Genomic DNA, 20,000 nt, shown 5'->3' on the forward strand with positions numbered 1-20,000 from the left:
AACAAAAGAGGGGGAAAGTAACTTGCTTCTATCGTCATCTTCGTCTCTCTATTGAAACGTAGCTCTTAACTAAAGTTGCCAGTTACATCTTTAGTCTCTCTGAATGGTAATCATTAATATTCTATGAAGAAATTGTAGCCTATTGATTTCTTATCAAGATGTGAAGGATTATTCAGAGGAACAAGTTAATACTGAGTATAAAACCATCTGGCGTGAAAACAATTCTACGCTTTTCCTCACCTTGGGATGTTGCTGGTGAATCTCTTTGGTTCATCTGTATCTCTTTGTTCTGTTATAGTGAGGTGAAATCTCATTGATATAACAATAGATTTTTTCAACGGAGCCCTGTCTAGTAATGCAGTACGATCCATTTATGTTGTAGGTGTGGACAATGACGAGGCTTCCAGCTGCATCTCTACGTTAGAGCGCTCCCTAGCTGCCCGGAGGGCGACACGTACCAAGCTGATGATCCCATGGACTCTCAGCCCAGCAACACCCGTAAGTGTCGACATCCCGTAGGGTGGTGCACAATTGGCCCAGCGTCGTCCGGGTTAAGGGAGGGTATGGGTAGGCCGTCATTTAACTGACTTGTCTAATTAAATAAAGGTTCAATTTACAAATTTAAAATAAATGAAAAAAACATCTTCCCAAATAGTTGCTGTCTGGCTGTTAGCCATCCTGCTCACACTTTGAGTAGGCTGTCCTTCCTCCTCCATCCTCCCTTCCTCCTCTTCTTCCTCCTCCATCCTCCCTTCCTCCTCTTCTTCCTCCTCCATCCTCCCTTCCTCCTCTTCTTCCTCCTCCATCCTCCCTTCCTCCTCTTCTTCCTCCTCCATCCTCCCTTCCTCCTCTTCTTCCTCCTCCATCCTCCCTTCCTCCTCTTCTTCCTCCTCCATCCTCCCTTCCTCCTCTTCTTCCTCCTCCATCCTCCCTTCCTCCTCTTCTTCCTCCTCCATCCTCCCTTCCTCCTCTTCTTCCTCCTCCATCCTCCCTTCCTCCTCTTCTTCCTCCTCCATTCCCTCCTCTGTTTATTTTTTGTTTTTATTTCACCTTTATTTAACCAGGTAGGCTAGTTGAGAACACCTTTATTTCACCAGGTAGGCAAGTTGAGAACACCTTTATTTCACCAGGTAGGCAAGTTGAGAACACCTTTATTTCACCAGGTAGGCAAGTTGAGAACACCTTTATTTCACCAGGTAGGCAAGTTGAGAACACCTTTATTTCACCAGGTAGGCTAGTTGAGAACACCTTTATTTCACCAGGTAGGCTAGTTAAGAACACCTTTATTTCACCAGGTAGGCAAGTTGAGAACACCTTTATTTCACCAGGTAGGCTAGTTGAGAACACCTTTATTTAACCAGGTAGGCCAGTTGAGAACAAGTTCTCATTTACAGCTGCGACCTGGCCAAGATAAAGCAAAGCAGTGTGACACAGATAACAACACAGACTTACACATGGAATAAAACAAACATACAGTCAATAATACAGTAGAAAAGTCTATATACAGTGTGTACAAATGTAGTAAGATTAGGGAGGTAAGGCAATAAATAGGTCGTAGTGGCAAAATCATTACAATGTATAAATTAAACACTGGAGTGATAGATGTACACATGATGATGTGCAAGTAGAGATACTGGGGTGCAAAAGAGCAAAGAAAAATAACAATATGGGGATGAGGTAGTTGGTATTTACAGATGGGCTATGTACAGGTACAATGATCGATAAGCTGCTCTGACAGCTGATGCTTATAGTTAGTGAGGGTGATATAATTCTCCAGCTTCAGTGACTTTTGCAATTCGTTCCAGTCATTGGCAGCAGAGAACCGGAAGGAAAGGCGGCCAAATGAGGTGTTGGCTTTGGGGATGATCAGTGAGATATACCTGCTGGAACGTGTGCTACGGGTGGGTGTTGTTATTGTGACCAGTGAACTGAGATAAGGTGGAGATTTACCTAGCATAGACTTATAGATGACCTGGAGCCAGTGGGTCTGGCGACGAATATGTACCAAGGGCCAGCCGACGAGAGCATACAGGTCACAGTGGTGGGTGGTATAAGGTGATTTGGTAACAAAACGGATGGTACTGTGATAGACTGCATCCAGTTTGCTGAGTAGTGTTGGAAGCTGAAATATACCTGCTGGAGCACGTGCTACGGGTGGATGCTGCTATGGTGACCAGTGAGCTGAGATAAGGCATGAATTTTCCTAGCAAAGATTTATAGATTTATAGATGATCTGGAGCCAGTGGGTTTGGTGACGAATATGAAGCGAGGGCCGGCCAACGAGAGCATACAGGTCGTATATGGGGTTTTAGTGACAAAATGGATGGCACTGTGATAGACTACATCCAATTAGCTTAGTAGAGTGTTTGAGACTATTTTGTAAATTACATCACCGAAGTCAAGGATCGGTAGGATAGTCAGTTTTACAGGGGTATGTTTGGCAGCATGAGTGAAGGAGGCTTTGTTGCGAAATAGGAAGCCGACTCTAGATTTAATTTTGGATTGGAGATGCTAAATGTGAGTCTGGAAGGAGAGTTTACAGTCCAGCCAGACAACTAGGTATTTGTAGTTGTGAGAGTTGTGAGATCCGTCCAGGGTGGTGCTAGTCTGGCGGGCGGGTGTGGGCAGCAATCATTTAAAGAGCATGCATTTAGATATACTAGCATTTAAGAGCAGTTGGAGGCCACAGAAGGAGTGTTGTATGGCATTGAAGCTCATTTGGAGGTTAGTTAACACAGTGCCCAAAGAAGGGCCAGATGTATACCGAATGGTGTCGTATGCGTAGAGGTGGACCAGAGAATCACCTGCAGCAAGAGCGACACCATTGATGTATACAGAGAAACGAGTCAGCCCGAGAATTGAACCCTGTGGCACCCCCATAGAGACTGCCAGCGGTCCGGATAATATGCCCTCCGATTTTACACAGTTAACTCTATCTGAGAAGTAGTTGGTGAACCAGGCGAGGCAGTCATTTGAGAAACCAAGGCTATTGAGGCTGCTGATAAGAAAGCAGTGATTGACAGAGTCGAAAGCCTTGGCCAGGTCGATGAAGATGACTGCACAGTACTGTCTTTTATCGATGGCGGTTATGATATTGTTTAGGACCTTGAGCGTGGCTGAGGTGCACCCATGTGACCAGCTCGGAAACCAGATTGCATAGCGGAGAAGGTACGGAGGGATTGGAAATGGTCGGTGATCTGTTTGTTAACTTGGCTTTCGAAGACTTCAGAATGGTAGGGCAGGATGGATATAGGTTTGCAAAAGTTTGAAGGGATGACCGCGGCAGCTTTCCAATCTTTAGGGATATGACGATACGAAAGAGAGGTTGAACAGGCTAGTAATAGGGTTTGCAACAATTGCAGCGGATAATTTTAGAAAGAAAGGGTCCAGATTGTCTAGCCCAGCTGATTTGTAGGGGTCCAGATTTTGCAGTTCTTTCAGAACATCAGCTATCTGGATTTGGGTGAAGGGGAAGTGGTGGGGGGGGCTTGGGAAGGTTGCTGCGGGGGTGCAGAGCTGTTGGCTGGGGTTAGGGGTAGCCAGGTGGAAAGCATGGCTGCCCGTAGAAAAATGCTCATTAAAATGAGCAATTATCGTAGATTTATCAGTGGTGACAGTGTTTCCTAGCCTCAGTGCAGTGGGCAGCTGGGAGGAGGTGCTCTCATTCTCCATGGACTTTACAGTATCCCAGAACTTTTTGGGAATTAATGCTACAGGATGCAAATCTCTGTTTGAAGAAGCCCGCCTTTGCGTTCCTAACTGACTGTGTATATTGGTTCCTGACTTTCCTGAAAAGTTGCATATCGCTATTCGATGCTAATGCAGTACGCCCCTGGATGTTTTTGTGCTGGTCAAGGGAAGTCAAGTTAGGAGTGAACCAGGGGCTATATACGTTTTTAGTTCTACCTTTTTTGAACTGGGCTTATTTAAGGTGGTGAGGAAAGCACTTTTAAAGAACAACCAGGCACCATCTACTGAAGGGATGAGGTCAATATCCTTCCAGGATACCCAGGCCAGGTCGGTTAGAAAGGCTTGCTTGCTGAAGTATTTTAGGGAGCATTTTATAGTGATAAACCTAGGTAAACCTAGGCATTGAGTGATGATGAGTGATGTTGCATCTCTGAAGGCACCAGTTAAGCCAGGTGAGGTCTCCGCATGCATGGGGGGGTGGGACAAATAACGCATGTTGAGCGGGACTTGGGGCTCCTACAGCGAAATAAAACAATAATAATAATAATAAGTAACCGAAACAGCAGTAGACAAGGTATTCGATGCCAATGCAGTACTCCCCATTAGAGAGAGGCGTAAAGCAATCATGGGTGTTGGTCGGGAGAGCTAAGGCAACAACGGTAAATGGGAATGAATGGGCAGAGAGGGTCAGTTAGGTACACACAAGACCTGAGTTCGAGGCTGGGGCCGACAGATAGACAAATTGAGGTACAGTGTTAATGAACAGATCAGCAGGCATCAGCTGTGATCATAGGGTCCAAAGAGCAGCAATAGGTGAGTCAGGGAGCCGTTTGGTAGTCACTTCCACGCTAGGCGAGCAGGAGACCCGGCGTTCAGAAAGCTAGCGGGCTGGAGACCCGGCGTTCAGAAAGCTAGCGGGCTGGAGACACGGCATTCAGAAAGCTAGCGGGCTGGAGACACGGCATTCAGAAAGCTAGCGGGCTGGAGACACGGCGTTCAGAAAGCTAGCGGGCTGGAGACACGGCATTCAGAAAGCTAGCGGGCTGGAGACACGGCATTCAGAAAGCTAGCGGGCTGGAGACACGGCGTTCAGAAAGCTAGCGGGCTGGAGACACGGCATTCAGAAAGCTAGCGGGCTGGAGACACGGCGTTCAGAAAGCTAGCAGGCTGGAGACACGGCATTCAGAAAGCTAGCGAGCTGGAGACACGGCATTCAGAAAGCTAGCGAGCCGGGGATAGCAAATGGGTCTTTGGCGACATCGCAACGGAAAATACTTTTTGAAACCACATCTTACAGTTACGTTGGAAGATCAGTCGTGATGGATTGGCAGGGCTCCGAGGTGACAATAAAGGCCAATTGTCAAAAGAGGTATTGTAGCCCAAGAATTAGCTGGGATACTCCGTTGGCTGGCCGGGAGATTGGCCTAGCTCGAGGCTAGCTCAAAGGCTAACTGGATCTTGCTTCGGGACAGAGGCGTTAGCCAACAGTAGCCACTTGGTTGCAGCTAGCTAGCTGCGATGATCCGGTGTAATGGTCTCGAGCTTACATCAGGAATACGGTGACGTGTTGAGAAAAGCAGTCCAATATGCTGTGGGTTGATATCGCCCTGTGCAGACTGGCAGGTAATTGTCCGAGCTAAAGCTGGCTGGTGTCCGAGCTAAAGGTGAAGCCACCGCCAGCAGTAGTAGCTATTTAGATGGCTAGCTCCTGTTGGAGGTTCCAGTTATAAGGAATAAAAATAGCAGATCGGTACCACATTGGGTGAGGTGGGTTGCAGGAAAGTATATTTAGTCCGTAGATGGAAAGTGAAATTAAAATATGTATGAAAAAAATGAAAAACAGACTATTTACAGACGAATTAACATATTTACGTATTAACATATTTACAGACTAATTAACATATGGACAAGACAAACACACGTCCGATCTGCTACTCCATCTTGGAACATCAATCTCCTTGACAACTTCCTCTCCCTCCTTCTCTGTTAGTAGCACATTGGGTAATTACCAGACATCTATCTCTCTCTCTCGCTCTCTCTCACTCTCGCTCTCTCTCTCTCTCTGTATCTCTCTCTCTCTCTCGCTCTCTCTCACTCTCGCTCTCTCTCTCTCTCGCTCTCTCTCTCTCTGTATCTCTCTCTCTCGCTCTCTCTCTGTCCTCTCTCTTCTCTGCCCCTGTTCTTCCCTCTCTTTTCATCCCTCACCTCTCTTCTCTCCAGTAGTCACATGAAAGCCTCCACATCTCCGGATCCCTAGTGGGACAGAGACAGAGAGAGAAGGAAGGGCCTCCTCACATCTCAGACTCCCTAGGGAGACAGAGACCGAGAGAGAGTGAGAGAGAGAGAGAGGGAGAGGGAGAGGGCGAGGGAGACATGTTTCCAATGCCAAAAAAGCCCTTTGAATTCAATCGAGAGAGGGAGAGACCTACTCCGCATTCAGCACATCCCCATCAATCACATTCCCCTCCTCCTCACCCCACCTCCCCCTTCCTTATCCTTCTCATCAGAAGTTGAGGAGAGGTAATGTGGATGAGGAGGGATAAGGAGGGTTGAGGAGGGTTGAGGAGGGGTGAGGAGAGTTGAGGAAAGGTGAGGAGGGGTGAGGAGAGTTGAGGAGGGTTGAGGAGGGGTGAGGAGGGGTGAGGAAGGGTGAGGAGGACTGAGGAGGAGGGAGGAGGGGTGAGGAGGATTGAGGAAGGGTGAGGAGGGGTGAGGAGGGGTGAGGAAGGGTGAGGAGGACTGAGGAGGGGTGAGGAGGATTGAGGAAGGGTGAGGAGGGGTGAGGAGGGCTGAGGAGGTGTGAGGAGGGGTGAGGAGGGGTTAGGCCCCATCTACTCCGGGGGTAATCTGATGATTCCCCTGGTTCACATCCTTCACCTACCTGGGTCCCAGTGGGCTCAGTAGTGCTTAGTGGTTAACGCTGCTAGGCTACTGTAGGCACCGTCTCACACTCAGAGAAGAACCGCAGGGTACTGCATATATTACCACTGCCTCAAGTCTCTCTCTCTCTTTCTCTCTCTCTCACCGTCAAGAAGGAGCTAAGGAGAACAAGTGCTCCACTCTTTCATCGTCAAGAAGGAGCTAAGGAGAACAAGTGGAATAGATTTCAGTTGGCTTCGTTCGCCAGCCAGGGGTTCCTGTTAGAAGAAGCTTCTTTTGAATTTTCAGGATTGTTTAATTATGATTATTATTTGTGTAGATAGTTGCTGAATATCCTTCTGTCTGTTTGTGTTTTATTCACTAATAAGGACCTAATTAGTAGGACTCCTTAGTTAGTGTCCTCTAATGTGACTCGTTCCTTAGACACAGGATGTGTCTCAAATGACATCCTTTTTCCCAGGGCCCTGGTCAGAGTAGTGCACTATAAAGGAAATAGGGTGCCAAAGGAGGGTGCCAAAGGACAAAGGAGGGTGCCAAAGGAGGGTGCCAAAAGAGGGTGTTATGAAAGGAAGAGCATTCAGATCTAACTAAGTTCGTAGTTCAGATAGCTGTGCATCGTGACTAACTAAGTCTGTAGTTCAGATAGCTGTGCATCGTGACTAACTAAGTCCGTAATTCAGATATCTGTGCATCGTGACTAACTAAGTCTGTAGTTCAGATAGCTGTGCATCGTGACTAACTAAGTCCGTAGTTCAGATAGCTGTGCATCGTGACTAACTAAGTCCGTAGTTCAGATATCTGTGCATCGTGACTAACTAAATCCGTAGTTCAGATAGCTGTGCATCGTGACTAACTAAGTCCATAGTTCAGATAACTGTGCATCGTGACTAACTAAGTCCATTGTTCAGATAGCTGTGCATCGTGACTAATTAAGTCCGTAGTTCTGATAACTGTGCATCGTGACTAATTAAGTCCGTAGTTCTGATAGCTGTGCATCGTGACTAACTAAGTCCGTAGTTCAGATATCTGTGCATCGTGACTAACTAAATCTGTAGTTCAGATTGCTGTGCATCGTGACTAACTAAGTCCATAGTTCAGATAACTGTGCATCGTGACTAACTAAGTCCGTTGTTCAGATAGCTGTGCATCGTGACTAATTAAGTCCGTAGTTCAGATAGCTGTGCATCGTGACTAACTAAGTCCATAGTTCAGATAGCTGTGCATCGTGACTAACTCAGTCCGTAGTTCAGATAGCTGTGCATCGTGACTAACTAAGTCCGTAGTTCAGACAGCGGTGCATCGTGACTAACTAAGTCCGTAGTTCAGATAGCTGTGCATCGTGACTAACTAAGTCTGTAGTTCAGATAGCTGTGCATCGTGACTAACTAAGTCCGTAGTTCAGATAGCTGTGCATCGTGACTAACTAAGTCCGCAGTTCAGATAGCTGTGCATCGTGACTAACTATGTCCGTAGTTCAGATAGCTGTGCATCGTGACTAACTAAGTCCGTAGTTCAGATAGCTGTGCATCGTGACTAACTAAGTCCGTAGTTCAGATAGCGGTGCATCGTGACTAACTAAGTCCGTAGTTCAGATAGCTGTGCATCGTGACTAACTAAGTCCGTAGTTCAGATAGCTGTGCATCGTGACTAACTAAGTCCGTAGTTCAGATAGCTGTGCATCGTGACTAACTAAGTCTGTAGTTCAGATAGCTGTGCATCGTGACTAACTAAGTCTGTAGTTCAGATAGCTGTGCATCGTGACTAACTAAGTCCGTGGTTCAGATAGCTTTGCATCGTGACTAACTAAGTCCATGGTTCAGATAGCTGTGCATCGTGACTAACTACGTCCGTAGTTCAGATAGCTTTGCATCGTGACTAACTAAGTCCGTAGTTCAGATAGCTGTGCATCGTGACTAAGTCCATAGTTCAGATAGCTGTGCATCGTGACTAACTACGTCCATAGTTCAGATAGCTGTGCATCGTGACTAACTAAGTCCGTAGTTCAGATAGCTGTGCATCGTGACTAACTAAGTCCGTAGTTCAGATAGCTGTGCATCGTGACTAACTAAGTCCGTTGTTCAGATAGCTGTGCATCGTGACTAATTAAGTCCGTAGTTCTGATAGCTGTGCATCGTGACTAACTAAGTCCGTAGTTCAGATATCGGTGCATCGTGACTAACTAAATCCGTAGTTCAGATAGCTGTGCATCGTGACTAACTAAGTCCATAGTTCAGATAACTGTGCATCGTGACTAACTAAGTCCGTTGTTCAGATAGCTGTGCATCGTGACTAATTAAGTCCGTAGTTCTGATAGCTGTGCATCGTGACTAACTCAGTCCGTAGTTCAGATAGCTGTGCATCGTGACTAACTAAGTCCATAGTTCAGATAGCTGTGCATCGTGACTAACTCAGTCCGTAGTTCAGATAGCTGTGCATCGTGACTAACTAAGTCCGTAGTTCAGACAGCGGTGCATCGTGACTAACTAAGTCCGTAGTTCAGATAGATGTGCATCGTGACTAACTAAGTCCGTAGTTCAGATAGCTGTGCATCGTGACTAACTAAGTCCGTAGTTCAGATAGCTGTGCATCGTGACTAACTAAGTCTGTAGTTCAGATAGCTGTGCATCGTGACTAACTAAGTACGTGGTTCAGATAGCTGTGCATCGTGACTAACTAAGTCCATGGTTCAGATAGCTGTGCATCGTGACTAACTACGTCCGTAGTTCAGATAGCTGTGCATCGTGACTAAGTCCATAGTTCAGATAGCTGTGCATCGTGACTAACTACGTCCATAGTTCAGATAGCTGTGCATCGTGACTAACTAAGTCCGTAGTTCAGATAGCTGTGCATCGTGACTAACTAAGTCCTTAGTTCAGATAGCTGTGCATCGTGACTAACTAAGTCTGTAGTTCAGATAGCTGTGCATCGTGACTAACTAAGTTCGTAGTTCAGATAGCTGTGCATCGTGACTAGCATATTGACATAACACAATGACGCCAATATGACTAACGTCATTTTAATTGGATGAATCATCTGGGTCTGACTCTGTAGACCCATTTAGTCCTAATCAAATCAAATTGTATTGGTCACATACACGTTTTTTCTGATGTTATTTTGGGTGTAGCAATGCTTGAGTTTCTAGCATCTAACAATTCACAACAGTACACAAATGTAAAATAATGGAATTAAGAATGATGTACATTTTAGATTGGTCAATGTCGGAGTGTCATTGACTAAATACAGTAGAATAGAACACAATATATATACGAATGAGATGAGTTAAGCAGTATGTAAACATTATTAATGTGACCAGTGTTCCATTATTAAAGTGATCAGTGTTCCATTATTAAAGTGACCAGTGTTCCATTATTAAAGTGACCAGTGATTCCATGTCTATGTATATTGGGCAGCAGCCTCTAAGGTGCAGGGTTGAGTAATTGGGTGGTAGCCGGCTAATGAAGACTATTTAACAGTCTGATTGCCTTGAGATAGATGCTGTTTTTCAGTCTCTCAGTCCCTGCTTTGATGCACCTGTACTGACCTCACATTCTGGATGATAGCGGGGTGAACAGGCAGTGGCTCGGGTGGTTGTTGTCCTTGATGATCTTTATGGCCTTCCTGTGACATCGGGTGATGTAGGTGTCCTGAAGGGCAGGTGGTTTGCCCCTCTCTAGAGAGCCCTGTGGTTGTGGGCGGAGCAGTTCCCGTACCAGGCTGTGATGCAGCCCGACAGGATGCTCTCAATTTTGCATCTGTAAAAGTTTGTGAGGGTTTACGCAGCCAAGACAAATTTCTTCAGCCTCCTGAGGTTGTTGCGTCTTCTTCACCACACTGTCTGTGGGGGGTGGGCCATTTCAGATCATCAGTGGTTTGTACGCCGAGGAACTTGAAGCTTTCCACCTTCTCCACTGCGGCCCCGTCGATGTTGAGTCCTGAAATCCACGATCAGATCCTTCGTTTTTTTTACTTTGAGGGAGAGGTTATGTTCCTGTCACCACTCTGCCAGGGCCCTGTAGGCCGTCTCGTCATTGTTGGTAATCAGGCCTGCTACTGTTGTGTCGTCTGAAAACTTGAGGATTGAGTTGGAGGCATGCGTGGCCACGTAGGGAGTACAGGAGAGGACTGAGCACGCACCCCTGAGGTGCCCCTGTGTTGAGGATCGGCGAAGTGGAGGTGTTGTTTCCTACCCTCACCACCTGGGAGGCGGCCAGACATGAAGTCCAGGACCCAGGACCCAGTTGCACAGGGCGGGGTTCCGGGGTTCAGACCCAGGGCCTCCAGTTTAATAATGAGCTTGGAAGGTACTATGGTGTTGAAGGCTGAGCTGTAGTCAATGAACAGCATTCTGACGTTGGTATTCCTCTTGTCCAGATGGGATAATGCAGTGTGCTGTTAGATGGTGATTGCATCGTCTGTGGACCTATTAGGACGGTAAGAAAATTGAAGTTGGTCTAGGGTGACAGATAAGGTGGAGGTGATATGATCCTTAACTAACCTCTCAAAGCACTCCATGATGACAGAAGTGAGTGCTACGGGGCGATAGCCATTTAGTTCAGTCACCTTAGCTTTCTTTGGTAGAGGAACAATGGTGAACATCTTGCAGCAAGTGGGTACAACAGACTGGGACAGGGAGAGATTGAATATGTCCCTAAACACTCCAGCCAGCTGATCTGCGCATGCTCTGAGGACATGGCTTGGGAGGCCGTCTGGGCCGAGAGCCTTGCGAGGGTTAACACGTTTAAATGTCTTACTCACGTCGACCACGGAGAACGAGAACCCACTGTGCTTGGTAGCGGGCCGCGTCGGTAGCACTATGTTATCCTCCAAACAGGCGAAGAAAATGTTTAGCTTGTCTGAGGGAAAGACGTCGTGTCTGCGACATGGCTGGTTTTCCCTTGGTAATCTGTGATTGTCTGTGACTGAGCTGTTGAATCTGATACTAATCTGATAATCCAGACAGATTATGACTTCTGCCCTGGATAGCTGAGGAGGCAACGTTAAAGCAGGCATTAAAGGAGGTGACTAGAGACGTTATCATGTCTACAGCTGTGTTTGAATACCCGCATACTGTACAGTATAGGGGGCATTAAAGGAGGTGACTAGAGACGTTATCATGTCTACAGCTGTGTTTGAATACCCGCATACTGTACAGTATAGGGGGCATTAAAGGAGGTGACTAGAGACGTTATCATGTCTACAGCTGTGTTCGAATACCCGCATACTGTATCCTACATACTTAATGATTACCCATACTAACATACTGTATGCTACATACATAATGAATACCCATACTAACATACTGTATGCTACATATATAATGAATACCCATACTAACATACTGTATGCTACATACATAATGAATACCCATACTAACATACTGTATCCTACATACTTAATGAATACCCATACTAGCATACCTTATCCTACATACTTAATGAATACCCATACTAACATACTCTATTCTACATACTTAATGAATACCCATTCTAACATACTGTAACCTACATACTTAATGAATACCCATTCTAACATACTATAACATACTGTATCCTACATACTTAATGAATACCCGTACAAACATACTGTATTCTACATACTTAATTAATACCCATACTAACATACTGTAACATACTGTATCCTACATGCTTAATGAATACCCATACTAGCATACTGTATCCTACATACTTAATGAATACCCATACTAACATACTGTATCCTACATACTTAATGAATACCCATACTAACATACTGTATACTACATACTTAATGAATACCCGTACTAACATACTGTATCCTACATACTTAATGAATACCCGTACTAACATACTGTATCCTACATACTTAATGAATACCCATACTAGCATACCTTATCCTACATACTTAATGAATACCCATACTAACATACTCTATTCTACATACTTAATGAATACCCATTCTAACATACTGTAACCTACATACTTAATGAATACCCATTCTAACATACTATAACATACTGTATCCTACATACTTAATGAATACCCGTACAAACATACTGTATTCTACATGCTTAATTAATACCCATACTAACATACTGTAACATACTGTATCCTACATGCTTAATTAATACCCATACTAGCATACTGTATCCTACATACTTAATGAATACCCATACTAACATACTGTATACTACATACTTAATGAATACCCGTACTAACATACTGTATCCTACATACTTAATGAATACCCATACTAACATACTGTATCCTACATACTTAATGAATACCCATTCTAGCATACTGTAACATACTGTATCCTACATACTTAATGAATATCCATACTAACATACTGTATCCTACATACTTAATGAATACCCGTACTAACATACGGTATGAGTATGTACTTAATGAGTATGTACTATATACTATATACTATATACATACTCTATACTATATATATCTACAACATATTGTCAGCCATCATAACGTGCAGCGTAATGTTATTTAAAAATAAATACTTATTTGAAAAGTCTTTATTTTATCTCATTGCTCAACATTTTCTTCACATTTTGTCATAATTAGTTAAAGCAATGAATTTGTATCCTCTCTCGTCGGACTTCAGCTGCATATTTTCAGACATTGTTGTGAAGCCACGCCCCCTTTTTAGGAAGAATTTCATTATGGGCCATAAAAACACAAAAAATTGTGTCCACTGCTTGATTACTTCGTATTTTGGCGAATGTAGTACGACATCCGGGAACCTTATCCATACTATGACCAACAAGCATACTATACACTCGATTCATATCACACATAGTACAGGTAGTTGCAGTCAATATGAATTTTCAAACAGAGTTTAGGATTGATGGAGTTTTTCAGGCGGGAATATGCAGGAAATCTGGTTAACCTTAAATCGGTATTTCTGGAAAACCAGGGAATTGGGGGAAAGTTACCCGAGTTATAACCTCTTCAGAAATAGTAAAATCTCTTCATAGTGGACTGTACATAGAAATACATAAAAGTAATGTTTCCATTTAATTCTGTTGGACTGAGGACTAGTAAGACACCATCTCTTCATACAAACCAAATGTTTACCCAGCAACAGTGCTGTGACAAAATCAACATTGTTGACCTAGTAATTTTACTATACATTGCACATCATCGCAGGTCCAGGACAGACAGAACCAATCAACTGCCTGATTAGATACCAGGCCCGGCTAGCCGAGAATAGACACATGAATTGACACGTTTGCATACACATAGATGTCAAGAGTTCATTACCTTCCATCGGACAGAGGATCAATATGTGCAATGATCTGCCAATCAGTCAGATTTATACATAAATATATATACATACATAAATCATTTTTCTACATCAGCGGTTCAAAGGACCCTCTCTCTCTCTCTGTCTCTCTGTCTCTCTGTCTCTCTGTCTCTCTCTCTTTCTTTCTCTCTCTCTTTCTTTCTCTCTCTCTCTCTCTCTCTCTCTCTCTCTCTCTCGCTCTCTCTCTCTCTCTCTCTCTCTCTCTCTCTCTCTCTCTCTCTCGCTCTCGCTCGCTCGCTCCCTCTCTCTCGCTCTCTCTCTCTCTCTCTCTCTCTCTCTCTCTCTCTCTCTCTCGCTCTCGCTCGCTCGCTCCCTCTCTCTCTCTCGCTCTCTCTCTCTCGCTCGCTATCTCTCTCTCTATCGCTCTCGCTCGCTCTCTCTCTCTTTCTTTCTCTCTGCAATTCTCCCCTCCAGGTCGTTGGCAGTTTAGGAGATAGGGATCTCTCTGTGTGTGCGGAGTACCCCAGGCATTTTAACAGCCCATCGCCCTCCTCTCTCCCTCCCTTCCTACATCCTCTTTCACTCCCTTCTCTGAGCCCTCAGGACACTTCTCAAGGTCAAGGCTAAGTCAGTCGCTAGTTCTCCAGACTCCAGTCTTGGCTGTCTGTCTGTCTGTCTGTCTAGCTCCATGTTGAAAAAGGTTTGGTTAAAATATATGACATGCTGTTCCCTATATAGTGCACTACTTTTCAACAGAGGCCTTGTCAAATGTAGTTCACTGTAGGGAATAGGGTGCCATCTTACTGGACATGAGGTGCTACCGCTTGAGATGTTTCAAGGGGTTCCGTTTAGTCTCTTCAGTAAGAAACTCTTTGATTGGTGTTAATAGAAAGACAGTTAATTAGCCATGCTGAGCAAACAGCACCACTGTGTCGCTAAGTGATCATATAAACTGTCACTGTCACTAATACATGATACTAGATCATTTTAGAAACAGTTTTACTAGGGGTTAGATAATAAAAACACACTTTGTTTCCCTGGCCTCTAAACGGCTAAAGAGTGGTATTTGTAGTTTATGTTTAGCGTAGTCATAGCAATGCCTGTCGTTTAATTTCACCACCTGTCTCTCCTCCTGTCTCTCCACCTGTCTCTCCACCTGTCTCTCCTCCTGTCTCTCCACCTGTCTCTCCTCCTGTCTCTCCACCTGTCTCTCCACCTGTCTCTCCACCTGTCTCTCCTCCTGTCTCTCCACCTGTCTCTCCTCCTGTCTCTCCTCCTGTCTCTCCTCCTGTCTCTCCTCCTGTCTCTCCACCCGTCTCTCCTCCTGTCTCTCCTCCTGTCTCACCTCCTGTCTCTCCTCCTGTCTCTCCACCTGTCTCTCCACCTGTCTCTCCTCCTGTCTCTCCACCTGTCTCTCCACCTGTCTCTCCACCTGTCTCTCCTCCTGTCTCTCCACCTGTCTCTCCACCTGTCTCTCCACCTGTCTCTCCTCCTGTCTCTCCACCTGTCTCTCCTCCTGTCTCTCCTCCTGTCTCTCCTCCTGTCTCTCCACCTGTCTCTCCTCCTGTCTCTCCACCTGTCTCTCCACCTGTCTCTCCACCTGTCTCTCCACCTGTCTCTCCACCTGTCTCTCCTCCTGTCTCTCCACCTGTCTCTCCTCCTGTCTCTCCTCCTGTCTCTCCTCCTGTCTCTCCTCCTGTCTCACCTCCTGTCTCTCCTCCTGTCTCTCCACCTGTCTCTCCTCCTGTCTCACCTCCTGTCTCTCCTCCTGTCTCTCCACCTGTCTCTCCTACTATCCGTCTCTCCTCCCCTCTCTCCTCCCATCCCGTCTCTCCTCGCCTCTCTCTTCTAGCTGTTGTCAGTGCCATCCCAGTGCCAATTCTGGAGAGCAGTCAGTACCCTGGCATCCTGCCCTCGCCCACCTGCGGGTACAACCATGGTACTCTGACCACCCACCCCAAGTTCACCCTGAGACCCATGCCCTTCCCCAGCCTCACTGTGGACCGATGCTACGCAGCAGGTAGGAGTCAGTCCATTATACCCTCCCTGTCATTCCGTTTCTCTCTATCTCCATGTTTCTTGGGTTCCTCCCGGTCATTCCGTCTCCTCCTCCTCTCTCCGTCCCTCCCTGTCATTCCGTTTCTCTCTATCTCCATGTTTCTTGGGTTCCTCCCTGTCATTCCATCTCCTCCTCCTCTCTCCGTCCCTCCCTGTCATTCCGTCTCCTCCTCCTGTCTCCGTCCCTCCCTGTCTTTCCATCTCCTCCTCCTGTCTCCGTCCCTCCCTGTCATTCCTTGTCCTCCTCCTCTCTCCTCCCCTCCTTTTCATTCCATCTCGCTGCTCCTCCTCCAACTCTCTTCTTTCTCTTCTTGCCCCTAGTCTCAGTTCCCCTAACAGACACTTACTCGTCATTATCCCTGTCCTCTCTCTCTCTCTCTCTCTCTCTCTCTCTCTCTCTGTCTCTGTCTCTGTCTCTGTCTCTGTCTCTGTCTCTGTCTCTCTCTCTCTCTCTCTCTCTCTCTCTCTCTCTCTCACTCACTCACTCACTCACTCACTCACTCATTGTGTTATGAGCAACCATGGTGAGGTCAAAATGTATTAACCAATTACTGGGCCTGGGACCTAAATGGCACCCTATCCTGCTATTGATCCTGGTCATATGTAGTGCACTATATTAACAATAGGTTGCCATTCAGGACCCAGTAATTGGCTAATGCCTCATTGACCTATATCTGTAAATAAAGAGGAGAGGGAATCTTTGAGCCCAGACAGAAATGGAATTAGGTTAGTTTCAGTGTCGGAGAGGAGAGGAGGGGAGGGGAGAGGCTCAGATGAAGGGTCGAGGCCCAGATGGAAGTTTGAGGCCCAGATGAAGGGTCGAGGCCCAGATGAAGGGTCGAGGCCCAGGTGAAAGTTCAAGGCCCAGATGAAGGGTCGATGCCCAGGTGAAGGGTTGAGGCCCAGGTGAAGGGTCGAGGCCCAGGTGAAGGGTCGAGGCCCAGGTGAAGGGTCGAGAACCAGATGAAGGGTCGAGGCCCAAATGAAGGGTCGAGGCCCAGATGAAGGGTCGAGGCCCAGATGAAGGGTCGAGGCCCAGGTGAAAGTTCGAGGCCCAGATGAAGGGTCGAGGCCCAGATGAAGGGTCGAGGCCCAGATGAAGGGTTGAACTGTGGGTAAACGATGGTCAGATCAAGGGGGGAAACAAGTCATAAGTCAGGTCACCTCTTTCCATCCCCGGTCCGAAAAACGTGTAGAGGACTCTGGGTCTCTCAGCATGAGATTACTGGGAGTAGGGCACTCTGGGTCTCTCAGCATGAGATTACTGGGAGTAGAGCACTCTGGGTCTCTCAGGATGAGGTTACTGGGAGTAGGGCACTCTGGGTCTCTCAGGATGGGGTTAATGGGAGTAGGGCACTCTAGGTCTCTCAGGATGAGGTTACTGGGAGTAGAGCACTCTGTGTCTCTCAGGATGAGGTTACTGGGAGTAGGGTACTCTGGGTCTCTCGGGATGGGGTTACTGGGAGTAGGGCACTCTGGGTCTCTCAGGATGAGGTTACTGGGAGTAGGGCACTCTGGGTCTCTCAGGATGGGGTTACTGGGAGTAGAGCACTCTGGGTCTCTCGGGATGAGGTTACTAGGAGTAGGGCACTCTGGGTCTCTCAGGATGAGGTTACTGGGAGTAGGGCACTCTGGGTCTCTCAGTATGTGGTTACTGGGAGTAGGGCACTCTGGGTCTCTCAGTATGTGGTTACTGGGAGTAGGGCACTCTGGGTCTCTCAGGATGGGGTTACTGGGAGTAGGGCACTCTGGGTCTCTCAGGATGAGGTTACTGGGAGTAGGGCACTCTAGGTCTCTCAGGATGAGGTTACTGGGAGTAGGGCACTCTGGGTCTCTCAGGATGAGGTTACTGGGAGTAGGGCACTCTGGGTCTCTCAGTATGGGGTTACTGGGAGTAGGGCACTCTGGGTCTCTCAGGATGAGGTTACTGGGAGTAGGGCACTCTGGGTCTCTCAGGATGAGGTTACTGGGAGTAGAGCACTCTGGGTCTCTCAGGATGAGGTTACTGGGAGTAGGGCACTCTGGGTCTCTCAGGGTGAGGTTACTGGGAGTAGAGCACGCTGGGTCTCTCAGGATGGGGTTACTGGGAGTAGGGCACTCTGGGTCTCTCAGGATGAGGTTACTGGGAGTAGAGCACTCTGGGTCTCTCAGGATGAGGTTACTGGGAGTAGGGCACTCTAGGTCTCTCAGGATGAGGTTACTGGGAGTAGAGCACTCTGGGTCTCTCAGGATGAGGTTACTGGGAGTAGGGCACTCTAGGTCTCTCAGGATGAGGTTACTGGGAGTAGGGCACTCTAGGTCTCTCAGGATGAGGTTACTGGGAGTAGGGCACTCTGGGTCTCTCAGGATGAGGTTACTGGGAGTAGGGCACTCTGGGTCTCTCAGGGTGAGGTTACTGGGAGTAGAGCATGCTGGGTCTCTCAGGATGGGGTTACTGGGAGTAGGGCACTCTGGGTCTCTCAGGATGAGGTTACTGGGAGTAGAGCACTCTGGGTCTCTCAGGATGAGGTTACTGGGAGTAGGGCACTCTAGGTCTCTCAGGATGAGGTTACTGGGAGTAGAGCACTCTGGGTCTCTCAGGATGAGGTTACTGGGAGTAGGGCACTCTAGGTCTCTCAGAATGAGGTTACTGGGAGTAGGGCACTCTAGGTCTCTCAGGATGAGGTTACTGGGAGTAGGGCACTCTGGGTCTCTCAGGATGAGGTTACTGGGAGTAGGGCACTCTGGGTCTCTCAGTATGTGGTTACAGGGAGTAGGGCACTCTGGGTCTCTCAGGATGAGGTTACTGGGAGTAGGGCACTCTGGGTCTCTCAGTATGTGGTTACAGGGAGTAGGGCACTCTGGGTCTCTCAGGATGAGGTTACTGGGAGTAGGGCACTCTGGGTCGCTCAGGATGGGGTTACAGGGAGTAGGGCACTCTGGGTCTCTCAGGATGGGGTTACTGGGAGTAGGGCACTCTGGGTCTCTCAGGATGAGGTTACTGGGAGTAGGGCACTCTGGGTCTCTCAGTATGTGGTTACAGGGAGTAGGGCACTCTGGGTCTCTCAGTATGTGGTTACTGGGAGTAGGGCACTCTTGGTCTCTCGGGATGGGGTTACTGGGAGTAGGGTACTCTGGGTCTCTCAGGATGAGGTTACTGGGAGTAGGGCACTCTAGGTCTCTCAGGATGGGGTTACTGGGAGTAGGGTACTCTGGGTCTCTCAGGATGGGGTTACTGGGAGTAGGGCACTCTGGGTCTCTCAGGATGAGATTACAGGGAGCACTCTAGGGTTCTGGGCACATGGGTCTGGTTCAGAGTGGGTGGATGAGGTTACTGGGAGTAGGGCACTCTGGGTCGCTCAGGATGGGGTTACAGGGAGTAGGGCACTCTGGGTCTCTCAGGATGGGGTTACTGGGAGTAGGGCACTCTGGGTCTCTCAGGATGAGGTTACTGGGAGTAGGGCACTCTGGGTCTCTCAGTATGTGGTTACAGGGAGTAGGGCACTCTGGGTCTCTCAGGTGGTTACTGGGAGTAGGGCACTCTTGGTCTCTCGGGATGGGGTTACTGGGAGTAGGGTACTCTGGGTCTCTCAGGATGAGGTTACTGGGAGTAGGGCACTCTAGGTCTCTCAGGATGGGGTTACTGGGAGTAGGGTACTCTGGGTCTCTCAGGATGGGGTTACTGGGAGTAGGGCACTCTGGGTCTCTCAGGATGAGATTACAGAGGGCAGCACTCCTAACTTTCTTTAAAAAAAAAAATCAGTTAAGAACAAATACTTATTTACAGTAACGGCCAAGGAACAGTGGGTTAACTGCCTTGTTCAAGGCCCGGGAACAGTGGGTTAACTGCCTTGTTCAAGGCCTGGGGAACAGTGGGTTAACTGCCTTGTTCAGGGCCTGGGGAACAGTGGGTTAACTGCCTTGTTCAGGGCCTGGGGAACAGTGGGTTAACTGCCTTGTTCAGGGCCTGGGGAACAGTGGGTTAACTGCCTTGTTCAGGGCCTGGGGAACAGTGGGTTAACTGCCTTGTTCAGGGCCTGGGGAACAGTGGGTTAACTGCCTTGTTCAGGGCCTGGGGAACAGTGGGTTAACTGCCTTGTTCAGGGCCTGGGGAACAGTGGGTTAACTGCCTTGTTCAGGGCCTGGGGAACAGT

At 47.4% G+C, this 20,000-nt stretch overlaps 1 protein-coding gene across 1 annotated transcript in view; it reads left to right on the plus strand.

The window, feature by feature from the left end:
• Positions 1-20,000, plus strand: part of dcc (DCC netrin 1 receptor) — a 699,685-nt gene that overhangs the window by 607,763 nt on the left and 71,922 nt on the right. The window contains exons 25-26 of the mRNA XM_031825895.1: positions 383-502; positions 15,662-15,829. Of these exons, the coding sequence (XP_031681755.1) occupies positions 383-502; positions 15,662-15,829 (288 nt within the window). The remainder of the gene's footprint in view (positions 1-382; positions 503-15,661; positions 15,830-20,000) is intronic.

The sequence above is a fragment of the Oncorhynchus kisutch genome, linkage group LG6, assembly GCF_002021735.2.
Source record: "Oncorhynchus kisutch isolate 150728-3 linkage group LG6, Okis_V2, whole genome shotgun sequence".
NCBI lineage: Eukaryota > Metazoa > Chordata > Actinopteri > Salmoniformes > Salmonidae > Oncorhynchus > Oncorhynchus kisutch.